This window comes from Acinonyx jubatus, chromosome C1 (assembly GCF_027475565.1).
Source record: "Acinonyx jubatus isolate Ajub_Pintada_27869175 chromosome C1, VMU_Ajub_asm_v1.0, whole genome shotgun sequence".
Taxonomy (NCBI): Eukaryota; Metazoa; Chordata; class Mammalia; order Carnivora; family Felidae; genus Acinonyx; species Acinonyx jubatus.
The window spans coordinates 97,269,076-97,286,837 of NC_069381.1; the positions used below are offsets into that span (position 1 = coordinate 97,269,076).

General features: G+C 51.0%; 1 protein-coding gene across 1 annotated transcript in view; it reads left to right on the top strand.

Moving 5' to 3' along the window:
- VANGL1 (VANGL planar cell polarity protein 1) overlaps positions 1–17,762 on the top strand; it is a 47,218-nt gene that overhangs the window by 17,815 nt on the left and 11,641 nt on the right. Inside the window, exon 4 of the mRNA XM_027058274.2 lies at positions 2,169–2,776. Within this exon, the coding sequence (XP_026914075.1) occupies positions 2,169–2,776 (608 nt within the window). The remainder of the gene's footprint in view (positions 1–2,168; positions 2,777–17,762) is intronic.

Consider the following 17,762-nt stretch of genomic DNA (forward strand, 5'->3'; position numbering starts at 1 on the left):
TTGTTGATTTTTGACGTTGTGGCTATTTTTTCCTCTATATCAGTGATTTTTTTTTTCATTGAAGGAAATTTACCCACAGAAATGAACAGATTTCAAGTGTAGGGTTTGAGAATTTCAAACAGCTGAATAAACCCAGAGAACTTACACTATCGATACATACGTTTTTATTCCTCTACAAAGTTCTCATGTTCTCCCCAGTCAATTCCCGTCCCCACCCCCACCTCTCCAAGACAGACCCTATTTTGATTTCTACCGCCATAGATTAGTTTTGCCTGCTTTAGAATTTAATGTAATTGGGATCATACTCTTTTGTTTGAGACGTTTTTTAGTCAGCGTAATGATTTTGAGATTTACCAAGCTCTGGTGTGTTTTAGCAATTCATCCTTTTTTATTTTCGCTGAGTAGTATTCTGTCGTCTGAATATACTACAGTTTGTTACCTATCCTTCTGGTGATAGATAGACATTTGAGGTGTGCCATTTGGGGCTACTGTGAATAAAGCTGTTAAGAACGTTCTGGCATGGGTCTTCTTGTGGATGTGTATTTTCATTGATTTTGGATAAAACCGTGGGAGTGGCATTGTTGGATCATACAGTTCAGCATATAGTGAAATTTGTATGACACTACCAGACCCGTTTTCAAGAGTGCTTGGACCATTCGGTACTTCCCTCAGACATGTGTGAGAGAGTCTTGGTGGCTTTTGGCGTTGTCCTAGAGAGTTTGTGGTATGTGATACTTGTAACCTTCCAAGTCGAAGACCTGTTTGTTCATCGGTCAAGACCATTGCCACCGCCCACCAGTCCTTGTCATAGCCTATCTGTTCATAGATCGTGATTCTGATCATTTCTAGATCTAAGGTTCTTGTTCAGTTATGAGATCCCAATTCTTGCTGATTCAGCTGTCAACTTAAACTAGATTTTTCAAAGTTGGTGTCTTACGCATGAATTTCACCCAGCTTGTCCCTACATGAGACTGTTTTCTCCAAGTTAAATCATGTACACAAATCTCTGAGGCAAAAACCTCTTTGGAGCCCCTGTGGCTTTTCATTGCCTTTGTAGTGAAGTCAGGTTTGCTTGCCAGCGAAATAGCAGAATTGTTTGAAAATCTTAACCAGTGGATCTTGGTAAAGGAAGAGACTGCTTGCTCCAAATGGAAGCTACCTCAGACTTTAAAAAGAGAGAGGAAAGCACAAAAGTCAGAGACACTGCAATAGTCTGGTAGTTCTGTAGCAGTCTGTATTCCGTGTGTCAGTGAGAATGTGTGTTGAGGGAGGAAGTTTTTTGTTTTTGTTTTTTTTTAATTTTTTTTTCAATGTTTATTTATTTTTGAGTGACAGAGACAGATTGTGAGCAGGGGAGGGGCAGAGAGAGAAGGAGATGCAGAATCTGAAGCAGGCTCCAGGCTCTGAGCTGTCAGCACAGAGCCCGATGTGGGGCTTGAACTCATGAACCATGAGATCATGACCTGAGCCGAAGTTGGATACTGAACCGACTGAGCCACCCAGGCGTAGGGAGGAAGTTGTGAGTTGTCCTGGCCATCCGTACTTGAATTTGCTTAGGTTGCTCGCTGAGAAACATTGTCACGGAGTGCTTGACACTGATACTTCTTGAAGAAAAAAAAAAAATAGTTACAGGTTAGCTGTGATTTGTACATAGCAGTGAAGGTCGCTGGCTCTTCAGAGCTGCTGGGGGGTATTATAATACCTCACTTCCGGAAGTTGGACTTTGTCGGCCTTCGTAACCCAGCCATGAACTGAGGTGAGAACACAGAGTTTTCTTATGTTACGGGTGAGCCCTCACATGTCAGTCTCACGGCGGGATTGCTTATTGGGCCAAAAAGCCTCTCCGGAGATTCCAGCACGGGGGATGATAATCAACATGATAAGAATGAATCCCCCAACAAACACACCAAAAGGGTAGACTGCGTTTTCTCTGTTTGGAAAGGTCAGTGTATGACCCCCTTGGAAAAATGCCAGTGAAAACCGTTCAGGTCAAAACTTCCTGTATTTGAAGACTTAAGCCTCCGTTTTCTGGGATGCCCGTGGGTGTGGGCTGGTTCAGAGAGGAGGGCCCTCCGTGGGCGCCGCGTGTCCAAATGCTTGCTTCGTGGCTTTTACCAGTGACCTGCCGCCTGTGGCTCTTCACGCTCCCTGTTTGTGTTCCCCGTCAGGATGACAACTGGGGAGAGACCACCACGGCCATCACAGGCACCTCAGAGCACAGCATATCACAGGAGGACATTGCCAGGATCAGCAAGGATATGGAAGACAGCGTGAGGCTGGATTGCAGGCGCTACCTGGGCCTCACCGTGGCCTCGGTCCTTGGACTGCTGGTGTTCCTCACCCCCATTGCCTTCATCCTGTTACCCCCCATCCTGTGGAGGGACGAGCTGGAGCCTTGTGGCACAATTTGTGAGGGACTCTTCATTTCCGTGGCGTTCAAACTCCTCATCCTGCTCATCGGGACCTGGGCGCTCTTCTTCCGCAAGCAGAGAGCTGACGTGCCACGCGTCTTCGTGTTCCGTGCCCTTCTGTTGGTCCTCATCTTTTTTTTTGTGGTTTCCTATTGGCTGTTTTATGGGGTCCGCATTTTGGACTCTCGGGACCGCAACTACCAGGGTATCGTGCAGTACGCGGTGTCCCTCGTGGACGCCCTCCTCTTCATCCACTACCTGGCCATCGTCCTGCTGGAGCTGAGGCAGCTGCAGCCCATGTTCACGCTGCAGGTGGTCCGCTCCACCGACGGCGAGTCCCGGTTCTACAGCCTGGGACACCTGAGGTAAGGGCTGCTGACTGACATCTTTCTAGGAGGCCGCACGTGAGGGGTGAGGACAGGTGCCAGGACCAGAGTCTGACTCCTTTCCTGAGGTTCTGGGAAGACGTGTGTGTGTGTGCGCGCGCGCGTGTGTGTGTGTGGTGGGGCGGTGTCCCTGTCCGTGGACTTTCCTGACTGCGGGATGGGGTGACACAAATGCTACCTGTCATCCAGGCTGCAGTTTTGTTGGGCGAGCTCTCAAACATGGCAGCTCCCAACAGAGCTGGAGGAAGGATGCCTAGTGATGGCTGCTGGCCTTTCCTCTGAAATTGGCCTGTGGGCAGTGGACAGAGTGGCCAGCACCTCCAGGCTGCTCAGAATCGCTCATTGGTCCTTTGTTTTCCACCCCCAGAGGCGTCCTGGTCTAGGCACTAAATTATACGGCCACCCTAGTGACCCTCCAGTAACGAATCAGGTGCAGGTTGGAGACCCTGAACTTGTGAGTTGAGTGTTTTGAAAATGTACGTATGTGGGACAAAGTTAGAAATACATTGAGATGTCATACTTTAAATCTGCGTATATAATCTACTTGGTGGTCAACTAAAAAAGCGATGGTCGTATTTTATCTCATTTATTTTTTTTTATCCCAAGGTAAGCGCTTCGTGTAGATTGTCACGTTTAGCCCTCACAGAACCCTTTGCTATAGGTACTCTTCATCCCAGTTTTTTTTTTTTAATTTTTTTTTTTAACATTTATTTATTTTTGAGACAGAGAGAGACAGAACATGAACGGGGGAGGGTCAGAGAGAGGGAGACACAGAATCTGAAACAGGCTCCGGGCTCCGAGCTGTCAGCACAGAGCCCGACGCAGGGCTCGAACTCACGGACCGCGAGATCATGACCTGAGCCAAAGTCGGCCGCTTAACCAACTGAGCCACCCAGGCGCCCCTCTTCATCCCAGTATTACAGATGAGGGGGATTAGGACACTTAAACAATGTGTAGAAACTAGTAACGGCTGGCCTTCGTTCGCAGTCACCTAGTTGTCGTGAAGCTGGGCCTAGGTTAATGCCCTCATCATGGTATGTCTCACTTTGTGTGTACGGGACTATTTGTCTGTTTTCTCCCACCAACTGAGGAAGGGGCTGAGGACAGCGGCCATGTCTCCTTCTCATCGCACCCCCAGCATCCGGCCCCGGAGCGTGGCATACAGCTGGCACTCACAGGGCTCCCGGTGAACGGATAGCCTGGGATGACCGACTTGGCCGTCTCATCGGGCTCTCCTGTCTCCTCGGGCGATATATGTTGAGGTGTGTAACCTGCCTGGCACCTGGTGAGCCCTTAGTTAATTGTGGCCATTACGGCCTCTGATCGTGCAGCTGGCAAAGCGGCCAGTACCGGCAGGCGCACCTTAGTGGATCTCAGAACAATGGGCTTTGTCATAGTTCTGGCTGGGACACAGGAAGGTGGCCCAGCCCTGGTTTGCAGCTGGGCCAAACCGGCTCAGTGTTGGCACACACCCTCTTTCGTTCCTCTGGCTTCACCTGGGCCACCCCAGGCCTGGGGTGGGGGGGGGGGGGGGTTAGCATTGGAAGCTGCTGCCATCCTGACCGGTCTTTGGAGGGAATTGGTGTCTGAGTCACGCGCCCTGCACGGCAGAATCCTGTGTTTCGAGTCCTTCGCAGATGCCCGTGGGGCTCTGAAGGCAAGTAAGCCGCGGCTGCTTGTTCATCTCTGCTTTCTTTCCCCCTGTTTTGCGGTGGAGAATGACCAGCAGACTTGCATTAGACACCTGTCAGGTGCGCAGCCCGGCACTGGGGCTCCTGATGCACGATGGCTACCTTCAGGGCTCTGTTGCGATGCTTCTGGGGCCCACGGACCCTTCCCGGTTGTTCTCACCATGACCGACAGCTGCCCAGCCTCTCCCTGCCAACCCTGAAGCCACTAACCCCAGCCCCTAGGGAAACCCGAGGGTAGCACCTTGCCAGCAGCCCCGGTGGGGGGGGGGGGGGGCGGGGAGCGTGCTGAGGGGGTGCCCTGGTCTTCCTGGTGGCTTCTCTCCGGGCCCTTTGTTTTCCTCCTCTTCCTACCTTCAGTAAGGCCCTCTTTGTCCTCAGGTGGAGACCCTGCTTCTGGGGTGGAAAGGTGGCTGGGGAAGGGGAGACGCCTTTTCTGCACGAATGCCTGGCCGCCCCCGTGACAGCCGGTCTGTGCAAGCTGGAGCGGGCTTGGCACCTCTCCTGCTGGCACCGTGTGGGCCCAGTCACCCGCCGACTCTTGGGCTAAATCTGGTCTGCACCCAGCGGTGGCCGGAAGAGTCACGGGGCCAGAAATAGAACTTCTAAACCCTTTCGTAAAGTGTGGAAACGGGAGGGGTGGGGGAACCAGAGAGACAAAGAGCGAGGCCGGGAATCAGATCAGCTGATGTGTGCGGCCCTTCTCCCTTCCCTTTATGTAAAGCCTTGCCCGTGGCAATGACCTGATGGGCTTAGGTGCAGGGCCACGGTGAGTTCTTAGTCCTTGTTTTGTCCTCAAAGATGATTTTCTTGAATTGACTGAGCTATTTTTGACAGTTGTCAAAAGAATGCCTGTTCTTTCGTTTCTCGAAGCAAATATGCTCCTCGTTAGCTCTCACAAAAGGTACAGTGGCCCTGTTTGTTGGCAAGAATGGAATTATGGGCTTATTTGAAAACTTCCAGAAAAATAAAAGATTATTGTGGTACGAAGTGAGACATTGTCAATAGACTAAGATATTACTAACGTTTGTCCAGTGCCTTGGGGATGACGGGGCTTTTTAGATGTCTGCTGTCATTTCCCTCTCTTGCCCTGCCAGGGTGGGGCAGGTGGTATGGGGCTGCCGCCCTTTGCAGAGAACCCAGGGTGCCTAGGTGGCTCAGTCGGTCTGACTCAGGTCACGATCTCATGGTTCGTGAGTTTGAGCCTCACATCAGGCTCTGTGCTGACGGCTCAGAGCCTGGAGCCTGCCTCACGTGTGTGTGTGTGTGTGTGTGTGTGTGTGTGTGTCTCTCTCTGCCCCTCCCCTGCTTGTGTGCTCGCTTGTGCTCGCTCTCTCTCTCTCTCTCAAAAATGAATAAACATTAAAAAAAATTAGAGGGGAGCCCAAGCTGCAGGATCAGGGACCTGTGTGCCCTCCTGGGGGTCCCACCCCTCCCCTGCAGCACCCTGGGTCTCAGCACATCTGCTTTGTAATTGTGCATGCACACCTCCCTGGTCACCTCCTTGACCCCATTCTCACAATGAGCTGCTGACTTTTCCAGGATGTCACCAAATATTGGTAAGTTTTGATCTGACCACATTTGGGGAGAAATCCAGAAGAGAGACAAATGGCATTTGATTATCATAATTAATATATTTCTCAGTTTTGAGCTCTTTAAAGCCAAATACTGTGAATGTTGGAGTGTAGAAGCCAGTCGAATTGACTGAATCTGAGATGTAGGAGAGCAGTTTACAGTGAAACCCTAAGGTAACAATCACCTGGTCCTTACCATGTACCGAGCTCCTTCTGCGCTCCTAACAGAACTCATTTAATCTGAACAGTCCTGGGGGAGGCACCATCATCCTCATCTTCAGAGGAAGGAACTGAGGCACAGAAGAGTTAAGCTGGTTGTCTGCTTGTGATTGTGGGAGCCAGAGTTTGAGACCAGGCTGTCTGGTTCCAGAATGTTCTTAACCTTTGGATAGATGCGTCCATGTTCGCATCACTGCTTTAAGAACACGTGAACGAACTCATCAGCAATTTGGAGTTGCTCACCGTGGGCCAGGCTGGGTGCTGGCGATTTTTTAAAAATACGTGATTCTACTGAACTCTCAGCTGCAGGGCTGGAAAGGAGAGAATGCAGAGAGGATTGCCAGAGATGTCCGGCTTGCGCTCTGCAGCCATTCCGTAGCCCATTGGTTCTTTTTGTTCAGTCAGTCAGCACCCAAAACCTGGACCTTGAAACCATAGCGGTAGGCAGCCGACTCCCCCAGCCACCTCGGGCTCCCATTCTCAGAGTCTGCTTGTTCTTACTTTGCATATAGTTCTAACGTTTACTTACCGACTTCTGTACCTCAAGTCCACAAGTAACACATTTCAAAGGAGAGCTACTATAGGGAGGCATGTGAACATCAAGGAAAAGTGGTAGCCGGGAGTCATCAGCAGAGAGACTGGAACCACAAAAGCAGGTAGAACTCTTGCCTGTTGACAGTGACCCGTGTTCTGTGAGATATTCATCTGGCTGAAGCTCCGTTGTGCCTAATTCAGCGAGCAGGCTTTGACTGTGTGGGTTTCTAGGCATGCTTCATTCACTGACGTGGAGAGTATCTTATAAATTGGTGCCGACCCTGCACCTTTTTATCAAGGGTCTGGTTACTGACCATAGAATCACCTGTGCTTTAGAAAAAAGGATTCACGGATTGCTTTTCAAACAATGCAGGTTTATGGTCATGCATGATCGTAGCATTGCTGTGTTGAAAGGGGCAGTTGTGTCCCACCCCCAAAATTCATAGGTGGAAATGAGAAACATGTCACTGGAGAGTGGCGAAGAGACCATTTTTGTTATAAAGTGGCAAGGAACTTGGCTGAACTGTGTTCATGTTCTGGTGTTCTATGGCAGGGAGAACTTGTGAATGATGGAATTGGATTTCTGGCTGAGGAATTTTTTTAATAGTTTTTTTTTTTTAATGTTTATTTACTTAGCATGCATGCCAGCGTGTAAGCAGGGGAGGGCAGAGAGAGAGGGAGGGAGAGAGAGGATCCCAAGCAGACGCTGCACTGTCAGTGCAGAGCCTGACTGGGGGCTCGATCTCATGAACTATGAGATCATGACCTGAGCAGAAATGAAGAGTCAGGTGCTTCGACTGAGCCACCCAGGAGCCCCGATGTTTAGCTGAGAAATTTCTAAGCAAGGTGTTGAGGATGCAGCTTGGGTCCTCCTTAACTGCTTATAGTAAAATGTGACAAGGAGATGTGTTGCAGAAGGGAAAGGTCGTTAAGCAAAAGGGAATCCAAACTTGAAGGTTTGGAAAATTTTCAGCTTATCCATATAGCAAAAAATGATGAAGTGGATACTAAAGAGAACAACATCAAGGGTGTGGTCACACAACTGTTTGATGTTTTCTAAAGTTTGTTTGTCTGTTTATGAAATCTCTACACCCAATGTGGGGCTCAAACTCATGGCCCCGAGATCTAGAGTTGCGTGCTCTACCAACTGAGCCAGCCAAGCTCTGTTTGATTTAATCAGGATTTGATCAGCCATTCCAGCAGAAGCCAAGAATAAAAATGGGAAGATGGGTTTGTCCCAGTAGTAACAGTGTCACCTGGGACTAACGGATACAGAGAAGGGGGTGTAGAATGAAGAAAGGCTGAGAACATGTGTTATCCTCACGAATAGGGAGGAATGACCCCAAAGATGATCCAGAGATCATTGGGCTGCCACTCCCACTACAGGCCCCAGGGCCAGGTTCCTTTTTCATTGGCTTCAGAAGTTGGGTCCCCCACTTGGGGCCACTGCCAAGAGCTGCTTGGGCAGGGCCAGCCCTGAGCCCCAAGGACACCGTGTTGAACCAAAGAGGATCACCCTTAAGATCAAGATCTTAGGATCTAATGGAATTGGCCTTGCTAGGTTTTGGACTTGTCTGGGACCCATCAACCCTTTCCTCCAGTTTCTCCCTTTTGGAATGAGAATGCCTATCCTATCCCTATCTCATTAATATATTGGAAGCACATAAGTTGTCTGGTTCCACGGGTTCACAGCTGGAGTGGGATCTTTGCTTCACTGTAGGTTATACCTTGAGTCTCAGCACTTAGATGAGACTTTGCGCTTAGGGCTGGTGCCAGAATGAGTCAAGACCTTCTGGGCTGTTGGGATGGAATTGGCATATTTTGCATGGGAGAAGAACATCAATTTTAGGGGCCAGGGGTGGAATGTTATGGATTAAATTGTATCACCCAGAATTTATAGGTTGCAACTCTAAACCCTGTGTGGCTTTATTTAGAGATGGGGTATCTGAAGGAGTCATTAAGGTTCAGTGAGGTCATAGATCTGATATAAAACGCATGTTCTTATAAGAAGAGACACCAGAGAGCTTGCGCGCGCACACACACACACACGTCTCTCTCTCTCTCTCTCTCACCCCTGTCTCTCTCTCTCTCTCACCCCTGTGCTCACGGATCGAGGAACGGCCATGTGTAGATGTCATGAGAAGGTTGTCATCTGTAAGCCAGGAAGAGAGCTCTCACCAGAAACTGAATCAGCCAAACCTTGGTCTTGGACATCTGGGCTTCTGAACTCTAAGAAAATAAGTTTCTGTTGTTTAAGCCACTCAGTCTATGGTATTTTGTTATGGCAGCCTGAGCTAAGACGGGAACATGACACACTGGTGACTCTTGAGCCCAGAGCCCCAGGAAACCATGGGATCAATGAGTGCAGTTCAACCCTGATGAAACAGAGCTCATATTGTCCCTTCTCCGGCTCATGCCTGCGTCCTCACAGCTCAAGTGGGAGCCTTGCTTCTCTCGAATGCACTTGGGTTTTCTAGTTAGAAGTGAGAAAGCGAGAGTCTCTGGGGGAGATTAAGGTTATTCCAGTAATTCCAGGGCAGATCTACCTCCCCTTGAAATCCTAGGTCTGTGATCCTGGGTCAAGCGATATCCAAGCTGGTAATTACACCGCCGATCAGATTTGACCGTCCCGCTGAGCTGTGGGCCCTCCCTCTCACATTCAAGACTGGCATCAACGGGTTTGGTTAGGACCCAGCACCATTGGCTGCAAAGCTGGGGAGTGTTTTTAAATGACCACCGGGGGTTTTGGTTCATGTCATTTATGATCATGGTTTCGTACACAGTTTTCATTTTTAGAGAGGTGTGTTTTGTTTAACTGCTTTTCATCGAAGACGTTTGCCAGTCCCCTAAAAAAGCAAAGGATAAAAACGAGTAAAAGCTGAGGAGTAGAGTGGAAAGGTTTTTGCTCGGATCTGCGTTGCTGTGGGAGAATTTGCCGTTTGCGGTTTGGCCCGGGGGTGCCTGTTCGAAGTGGCTGTAATGAGGGTGTGAGACGCTGGACACTGCAGCCCTGTGTTTGGATAGCTGCCTCTTGGCAGTGGCCACAGCTGGGAAGGCTTCCCTCGCACAGTGTCTGCCCATAAGCCCTGCTCCGAGCCCCCGAGGGGCCAACCCTCACAGAGCGCAGCCACCGAATGGCCAAGGAGCCCGTGGATGCAGAACTGGTCTAGATGGCCTTCCCGTGGGGCCACAGGTGGCTAGGACGTGCCAACACACAAGAAGGTGGATGGACAGGTGTCTGCGTTCCCTGTCCTGCAGAGCCACTGCCCGGCTCCGCTCTGTGCCCGTTTTGGCTCCGTCTCTGCCGGCAGAGGTCTAGTGGGCCAGGCTGATGGCCCTCAGAATTCCCGACTTTTCATGCTCTGCTCCCGTGGTCCTTCCCAAGGCCAGAGGTACTGAGGCTGAGAAATGGGAGGCTGGCTAAGAGAATGCCAGTCAGGCATCCCAGGTGGGTCTGGAGGTACCGTAGTTCCTTTCTAAATCTCTGTCTTAGCCCCAAGCAGGCAGTTGTCTTTGATGTTTATCTGGTGTGATTCAGCTCAGTAATTTGAAACGTTGAGAAAGCTGAATTTCCATCCCAGGCAGGGCTGGCAGGTGCGGCCCAAATTGGACCATGCAGGGAGGTGGTGGTGTGATGGGGTCGGTGCCCTGTCCCGGAAGCAGGGCTGCGGACTCTTCGGGCAGACCTTGGCAATAGCCGAACCTGCCGCTTACAGGGAGGCGTGTCTCAGGTTTGCCAGCATTTCTGCTGCGGGAAGGACCGCCAAAGGGACAGCCCGCCATGACGGGATCACCTCCGAAGGAGGTCTCAAGTGTTGACGCCACACTCAGAACCGCCCGCCCCGTGGATCATGGCATCGTGGCCTAAAAGGGCGACACGCGGGACAGCGTTTTGTTTTCTGGCTCCTGAGACCAGAAGAACCAGGCCGGTGTATGTAGCCGTGAGCTACCTCTCATCCTCCCAGACTCCTCCCAGGGAGGCAGAGCGTGGTCTCTGCACATGTTCCCAGTGTGGTCTGCCTGACATTCGGGAGGGTATTTTCCAGGGTGATCGTTTGTTAAGAGGGGGGACGTAAAGTGCAGAGAGAAGGGCTCCGGTGCTCCCCCAGACTGCACTTTGGAGGCCATTCCTTGGTGACCAACCCCGTTTGAGCTGCTCCCGGCCTCTAGTGTCTCTGCCTCCTGATGGGGAGCCCCTGCAGGGCTTGCGTGCAGCCCCATTTGGTGCCTACGCCAGGGACACTTTCCAACCCATAAATATTGATTCAGAGAACTAGGTTTCTGCAGCTTCCGTGTGGCTGGGGAGCCTGCACCCTGGAAGGGAGCCTCCCTGGGCCGCGCCAGCAGGACAGGGCCCCAGCTGTGGGGCCTCCGTCAAGGTCGGCAGTCTGCCTCCCATCCCAGGATCTCAGGCAGCAATGTGTGTCGCACCTGGCCCATTGTGACAGAGTCCCTGAAAATCCAGGCTTGTGCCCAACTCTTTCTACCGTCCAGTCCAGGTCTGTCAGTAAACACAAGCCGTTTCCCATTTTCACCCCTCCCTGTCCTCAAGTTCCAAGGTGATCATTGCCTGTTCCCTGTGTGGGATTTGTGTAAGCCACATCCCCAAAGGCAGTCTCGAGACAAACATTTTAATTAAAAGGCAGGAGGGCCCAGAGATGCAAACGCTCGTGTGCGCGGTTCCCAGGAGAGGTGGCAGCGGCATTGAGGGGCTAATTATACTCACGTCTCCGGGACTCGGCATGAATATTGCTGCACCTTGTCCTGACTCCTGGTCACCCCAGAGTCACTTTATCTCTACGTCCAGGCCAACAGCGAAGGCCACGCATCCAGGCTGCGGCCTTGCTGAGTCTTGTGGGGAGAAGTTAGATAGAACTGAGCCCATCTGCCGGCTCGCCCACACTGGGAGTTGTCACAAAAAGTCGAACCATTTTAGCCTTTTCTCAAAGGCCCCGGGTTCAGGCCTAAAAAGCCGTCACTGGATCAGGTATGCCTCTAAGAGTAGTAGGAGAGAGGGAGGCCTTGGTACCCAGGCAGCCTTTACTGTTAGCATCCTCTGGATCTTCCTGGCCGGCTCTCCCTCTCTCCTACTCCCTCTCTGTTGCGCTGTCCCCCCTCACCGTCTCCGACCTTTGCCATCCTCTCAGCCTGGCCCTGCTCTTTCCCTGTCTCCATCTGTCTTGCCCTAAATACAGATGTGTTCACTTCCTAAAGCTGCGGTGGGACCACAGACTGGGTGGCTTAAAACAGTTTTCTCTGTCCGTTCTGGAGGCTAGGAGTCTCAAATCTAGGTCCTGGCAGGGCCGGGCTCCCTCTGAATCCTTCCTGGTCTTCCTGGCTTCTGCTGGCCGTCCTTGGCACTCCTTGGTTTGCGTCCACATCAGCGCTCTGTCATCACGTGGCGCTTTCGGTGTGTGTCCCCTTTTCTTTATAAAGATACCAGTAAGACCTTAACTCGCTGTAATTACATCTGCAGGGATCCCATCGTGAGGTCCTGGGTACACACGTGGATTTGGGGAGACACTTCACCCCACCAACAGGGTCTCAAAGCTGTTCTGTGACTCAGCAGGGTGGCCCTGTCGCTGTTACTGTAGTTGTTTGGGAGGGTTGTTTCACACCAGCCTGCTTTGCCCACACCCCTTCCTCTGCCTGGAATTCACTTTACAGCCCGTTGTCCGCACGGCGTGGCCATCATCCATCATTTAACGCTTAGCAACTCCGCTTCGCCTCTGCCGCAGATCTTCACCTGAAACCCTCCACCCCTCCCCTGGTCACAGGTTCTGTCACAGTCTGTGGGTCACCACCGACGGGAGCTTAAGCCTCTTAAGGTTCTTTTCACATCTGTTTCCAGGTCCTTGGGATGTAGCGGATGCTCCTAATTCATACTAGCCTGTGAATGGTGTTGGAGAGACTGGTTGTTAGGATCCTTAGCTGGCTAGTAGAGTAATGAGTACTTGCCCTGAAAGCAAGCCCTTGCGGATTTTGCTGTGACTGGAACCCTGTCTCTTCAGTGCCTTCCTGTCGGCACACGCCGAGGTAACCAGATTAATGGCAGCTGTCATTTACGTGGGGCACTAACATGTAAGAAATGCTTCCACGTTTTTCACGCATGAAGAAAGCTGTTTTTGTTGACAGAGCCAAAGGGAGCAGATGAATATTTAAAAAGAAGTGGCTAGGGGCACCTGGGTGGCTCAGTCAGTTAAATGTCTGACTTCAGCTCAAGCCACGATCTCACGGTTCGTGAGTTCAAGCCCCGCGTCCGGCTCTGTGCTGATGGCTCGGAGCCTGGAGCCTGCTTCAGATTCTGTGTCTCCCTCTCTCTCTGCCTCTCCCCTGCTCATGCTCTCTCTCTTTTTCTCAAAAATAAATAAACATTAAAAAAAAATTTAAGGGACACCTGGGTGGCTCAGTCAGTTAAGTATCCAACTTCAGCTCAGGTCATGATCTCACGGTCCGTGAGTTCGAGCCCCGCGTCAAGCTCTGTGCTGACAGCTCAGAGCCTGGAGCCTGCTTCAGATTCTGTGTCTCCCTCTCTCTCTGCCCCTCCCCTGCTCACTCACTCTCTCTCTCTCTCAAAAATAAATAAACGTGAAAAAAAATTTTTTTTAATTTAAAAAGAACTGGCTAAAACCTGCCTGAGGCCTCCCCACCTGGCCCTGTCAGGGGAGGGCCTTTCTAGCTGCCCGGAGAGACATTAAAGCCTGTAAAGCGTGAGGATCTCAGACCGGCTGAGCTCTAAAACCTGAATATTTCTGATTTTAATAGCATGTCTTAATTTAATTACGGAAGCCACAACCAAATCGAAGGAAAAGCGAACAAAACAGGGAGCTCTCTGTGTGTGCATGCGTATGTGTGCATATTTGCATACACGCGTTTCTAGGCCTTGGTGCCCTTATTTGCGCAGGAAGAGAGTTGAAAGGGGGGAAGTTTATGGCCACAATTGTTTCCTTCAAATATTTGATGAGCTTTCACAAGAAAGGAGGGTTTGGGTGCAGAAGGAAGCGGTGGCAGGACCCCTGGGTAGAACTTAGAGGAAGGTCATTTCAAGGCCAAGTGAGCGAGAACTTTCTTTTCGCAGAGAGGCTGGTTGCTGTCCGGGGCGCCATAAAGAGAATCGGTATGTGGATTGGAAGCTTGGCCTAGACGGACTCGGATTTCTTTGCTTCTTGTGTCTCTCTCTGCCTGGGTGAGCATTAAGGTTCTCTTCCTTCTGCGAAGAGTAACATTTTGTGATTCAGGGGCAGGGAAGCTTAGGTCGTGCTTTCACACCCAGAGACACACGAAGAATCGAGCCAGCAGCCAGCCTCAGCCCTTTGCTGCCAGATGCTCATTGCCCTTAGGAGCGGGACCGTTTGCATTCCATGGCCGCGTGCAGTTTGCAGATGCTTTTCCTGCCCTTCCTTTGTTTGCTCTTCGAGACATCCGCACGCAGCCCTAGGTGTTCTCTGGCATCTCGGCTCCGGGGACCGAGAAACAGGCCCCGGAAGGGAAGGGACTGTACAGAGCTACAGGGCCGCGGGAGCAGATTTGGGGTCTAGGCCTTCTGACTCTGAGGCTGCTCCTCGTCCACAGCGTGTGTCGTGGGCACCTCCCGGGAGCAGGGCCCGGTTTGCAGGAGGCTGGGGTTGGCAGGAGACGCTGCGTAAAAACAGGCGGGAGCACAACTCTAGGGTCTGAGGCACTAAGGAAAGCTGTGCAGAGGGGATGTGTCCTGGCTTATTTCCTGTGGCAGCGACCTGTGGCCTTGCTTTGGGCCAGGTACTTTGGAATGTAGTATCTCATTTAATCTTTCGAACGTACCTGAAGGGGCGCCTAGGTGGCTCAGTCAGTTAAGCGTCCAAGTCTTGGTTTTGACTCCGGTCATGAGCTCATGGTGTGTGAGTTCGAGCCCCGCGTTGGGCTCGCAGCCTCACCGGGATTCTCTCTCTCTGCCCCACCGCCACTTGTGCGTGTGTGCGCCCTCTCTCTCTTTCTCAAAATAAACTGTACGAAGATTCTTCTTCATTTATTTTAGAGAGAGAGCACACAAGCTGGGGAGAGGGGCAGAGGGAGGGAAAGAGAGAGAGAGAGAGAGAGAGAGCCTTAAGCAGACTCTGTGTTCAGTGCAAAGCCTGATGCCAGGCTCAATCCTATGACTCTGGGATCATGACCTGAGGTAAAATCAAGAGTCAAATGCTCAACTGACTGAGCCAACCAGGTGCCCCTAAATAAATATACTTTAAAAAAAAATACACCTAAACCAGGCAAGCAAGCAAGTCCTCCTTGAGAGCAAGAAGGTAGAGGTCTCTGGTTTTTCTCCCAACCTAAATGCCAGCTGACCTTAAAGTCTCGGAAAGCCATAGAATTTGTATTTGTCTCCACTGATATTTAAGCTCAGGAGTTAAGTACAGGTGTCACCAGACTCCAGTCAGATCCTGGCGTATTTGGATCTTGCCCTCTGTCCCTGGAATTAAAAAAAAAATTTTTTGTTAATGTTTATTTATTTTTGAGAGAGAGAGAGAGAGAGAGCACAAGAGCGAGCATGGGGGAGGGGCAGAGAGAGAGGGAAACAGAATTCGAAGCAGGCTTCAGTCTCTGAGCTGCAGCACAGAGCCCAATGAGGGGCTCGAACTCACAGACCACGAGATCATGACCTGAGCCGAATTTGGACGCTATTTATTTTTGAGAGAGAGAGAGAGAGAATGGGGGAGGAGCAGAGAGAGAGGGAAACATAATTGGAAGCAGGCTCCAGGCTCTCAGCTGTCAGCACAGAGCCCGACGTGGGGCTCGAACTCACAGACCGCGAGGTTATGACCTGAGCCGAAGTTGGACGCTTCACTGACTGAACCACCCAGGCGCCTCTGGAATTCCTTTCCTTTCCCTTTCCCTTTCCCTTTCCCTTTCCCTTTCCCTTTCCCTTTCCCTTTCCTCTTTTCTTTTCTTTTCTTTTCTTTTCTTTTCTTTTCTTTTCTTTTCTTTTCTTTTCTTTTCCCAGTTTTTTTAATGTTTATTATTTCTGAGAGAGAGGGAGAGAGCAGGGGAGGAGCAGAGAGGGAGACAGAGGATCCACAGCGGGCTCTGTGCTGACAGCAGAGAGCCCAGTGTGAGGCTCGAACTCAGGAAGTTCAAGGTCAGAGAATAAGCGATAGAGCCAAGAGTCGTGCTGCCTGGGACCAAAGCCCGGTACCAGCTGCTCTGTGCACACGGTTTCCCACAGCAGGGATGCGGGGAACAGTAGCAAGCGTAGCTGTGTAGGACATTGATTTGGTTTGGGTTTGGGCCTTCAGATTCATCTTTCAAAAACGTCTTTCAGGTTCTTAGGAACTAAAGCACGAACTCTGCTCCCAGGTGTTTGTCTTTACCGCAGTGCACGGGCAGGGCGAGCCCCTTGTCTCTGTTCCCACGGCAGTCGTAACAGACGCCAGAGGCCACGACACGTCTCATTCCACCGTCTTTGTCCTGAAAAGAAAGTGGGCCAGTAAGGCAACATTGTCAGCAGAGAGTTTCACATTTAAAAGTGGCTGTCGAGGGGCGCCTGGGTGGCTCAGTCCGTCAAGCGTGCGACTCTTGATCTCGGCTCAGGTCATGGCCTCACGGTTCCTGAGTTCGAGCCCCGCATCAGGCTCTGTGCTGACAGGGCGGAGCCTGCTTGGGATTCTGTCTTTCCTTCTCTCTGCCCCTCCCCCGCTAATGCTGTTTCTCTCTCTCTCTCTCTCTCTCTCTCTCTCTTTCAAAATAAAAATAAAAAATTTTTAAAAAGGTAAATAAAGGTGGCTGTTGAATTGCCTCAGACGTGTGTGCTGGCCCGTTGCAGGCCTGTCTTTCCCACGAGTTCAAGTTTGGGTCAGCCTGGGCCAAGCAGAGTAGAGGGGTGTGCTTTCGCTCTGGCAATGATGTCGGCTCTTCTGACCCTAAATATTCCATCGTCCGTGTGGTCTGTCACATACCTGGCATTCCTGTCCGTGTCTTTACGTGCAGGTTCAAGGGAATTTCTGTTACAGTTCTGCCTATCACCGTGCTGTTTTCCACAAATCCGTGTGGTCTGTGAGCAGTTATTTCCCTGGATCGTGATCTAGGGGTGTATGTTGGAACACGATATCGATTGAGCTCAGCCTTCTCCATCTTGGGGGGGTGGTCCTTGCCGTGGGTTTTGGGTGAGGCCATGTCTATAATCTGTACATCAGGCTCCACCTGCCTATAATACGGGGTTTCTGCGTAGGGGTTGTTTAGTCAGATTACTAGTTCTCGGAATATGACGGCGATAAGAGAGATGGCAGGTTTCTCACCAACTTGATTGTTCTTGCCCCCGCTCCGTCCCCAGAGACGGTCTGGTCTGGAGACTGGGACTAGTTGAAAGATTTGCTTTTCTCCATCTCTGAGGCCCTTTTTGCCTTGGAAACCCCATGGTTTTATGAAATGCATGCTCTGGGCTGATCGTATGCCTGTTGGAATTCTGGGGTTTCCTACAGGAGCAAGATTGAGCCAGTGAGTGGTATGTACTTGGGGGAAGTCATAGGAGGTGTCCCTTGCACACTGGGGACTTTGATGGCCTTGCTGAAGAGGGAGAGTAGCACGCTTGAAAACCCCATAGGTCCTGTGTGGTGGCTGTTGATGCTGTGCGTTTTAGGGACAGATCAGTGGTGACCAGAGAGTTTAGAAAAGGCTTCCTAAAAGAAATTGGGCCTGCTTGGGCCTTGGAAGACCCCAAGTTTGGAAGATGGTGAAGGACAGAGGCGCAGAAAGATACTGAACCTTGACAACGGCCAAGGACAAGGGTGTTCCTGCATCCTGGCATTGTGGGCCATGGCCGAGGCCAGCACTGGTGCCCTGCAGGATTTCCCCTCAGTGGCTGCTGAATTGCTCTTTTACTGGAAGCCAAATGCCATATTAGTAGCATGTTACTTTTAACCTACAGTCAGTTATCGGACAGACTCAGTCCACGGCATGAATCCGGATCCAGAATAGACATGA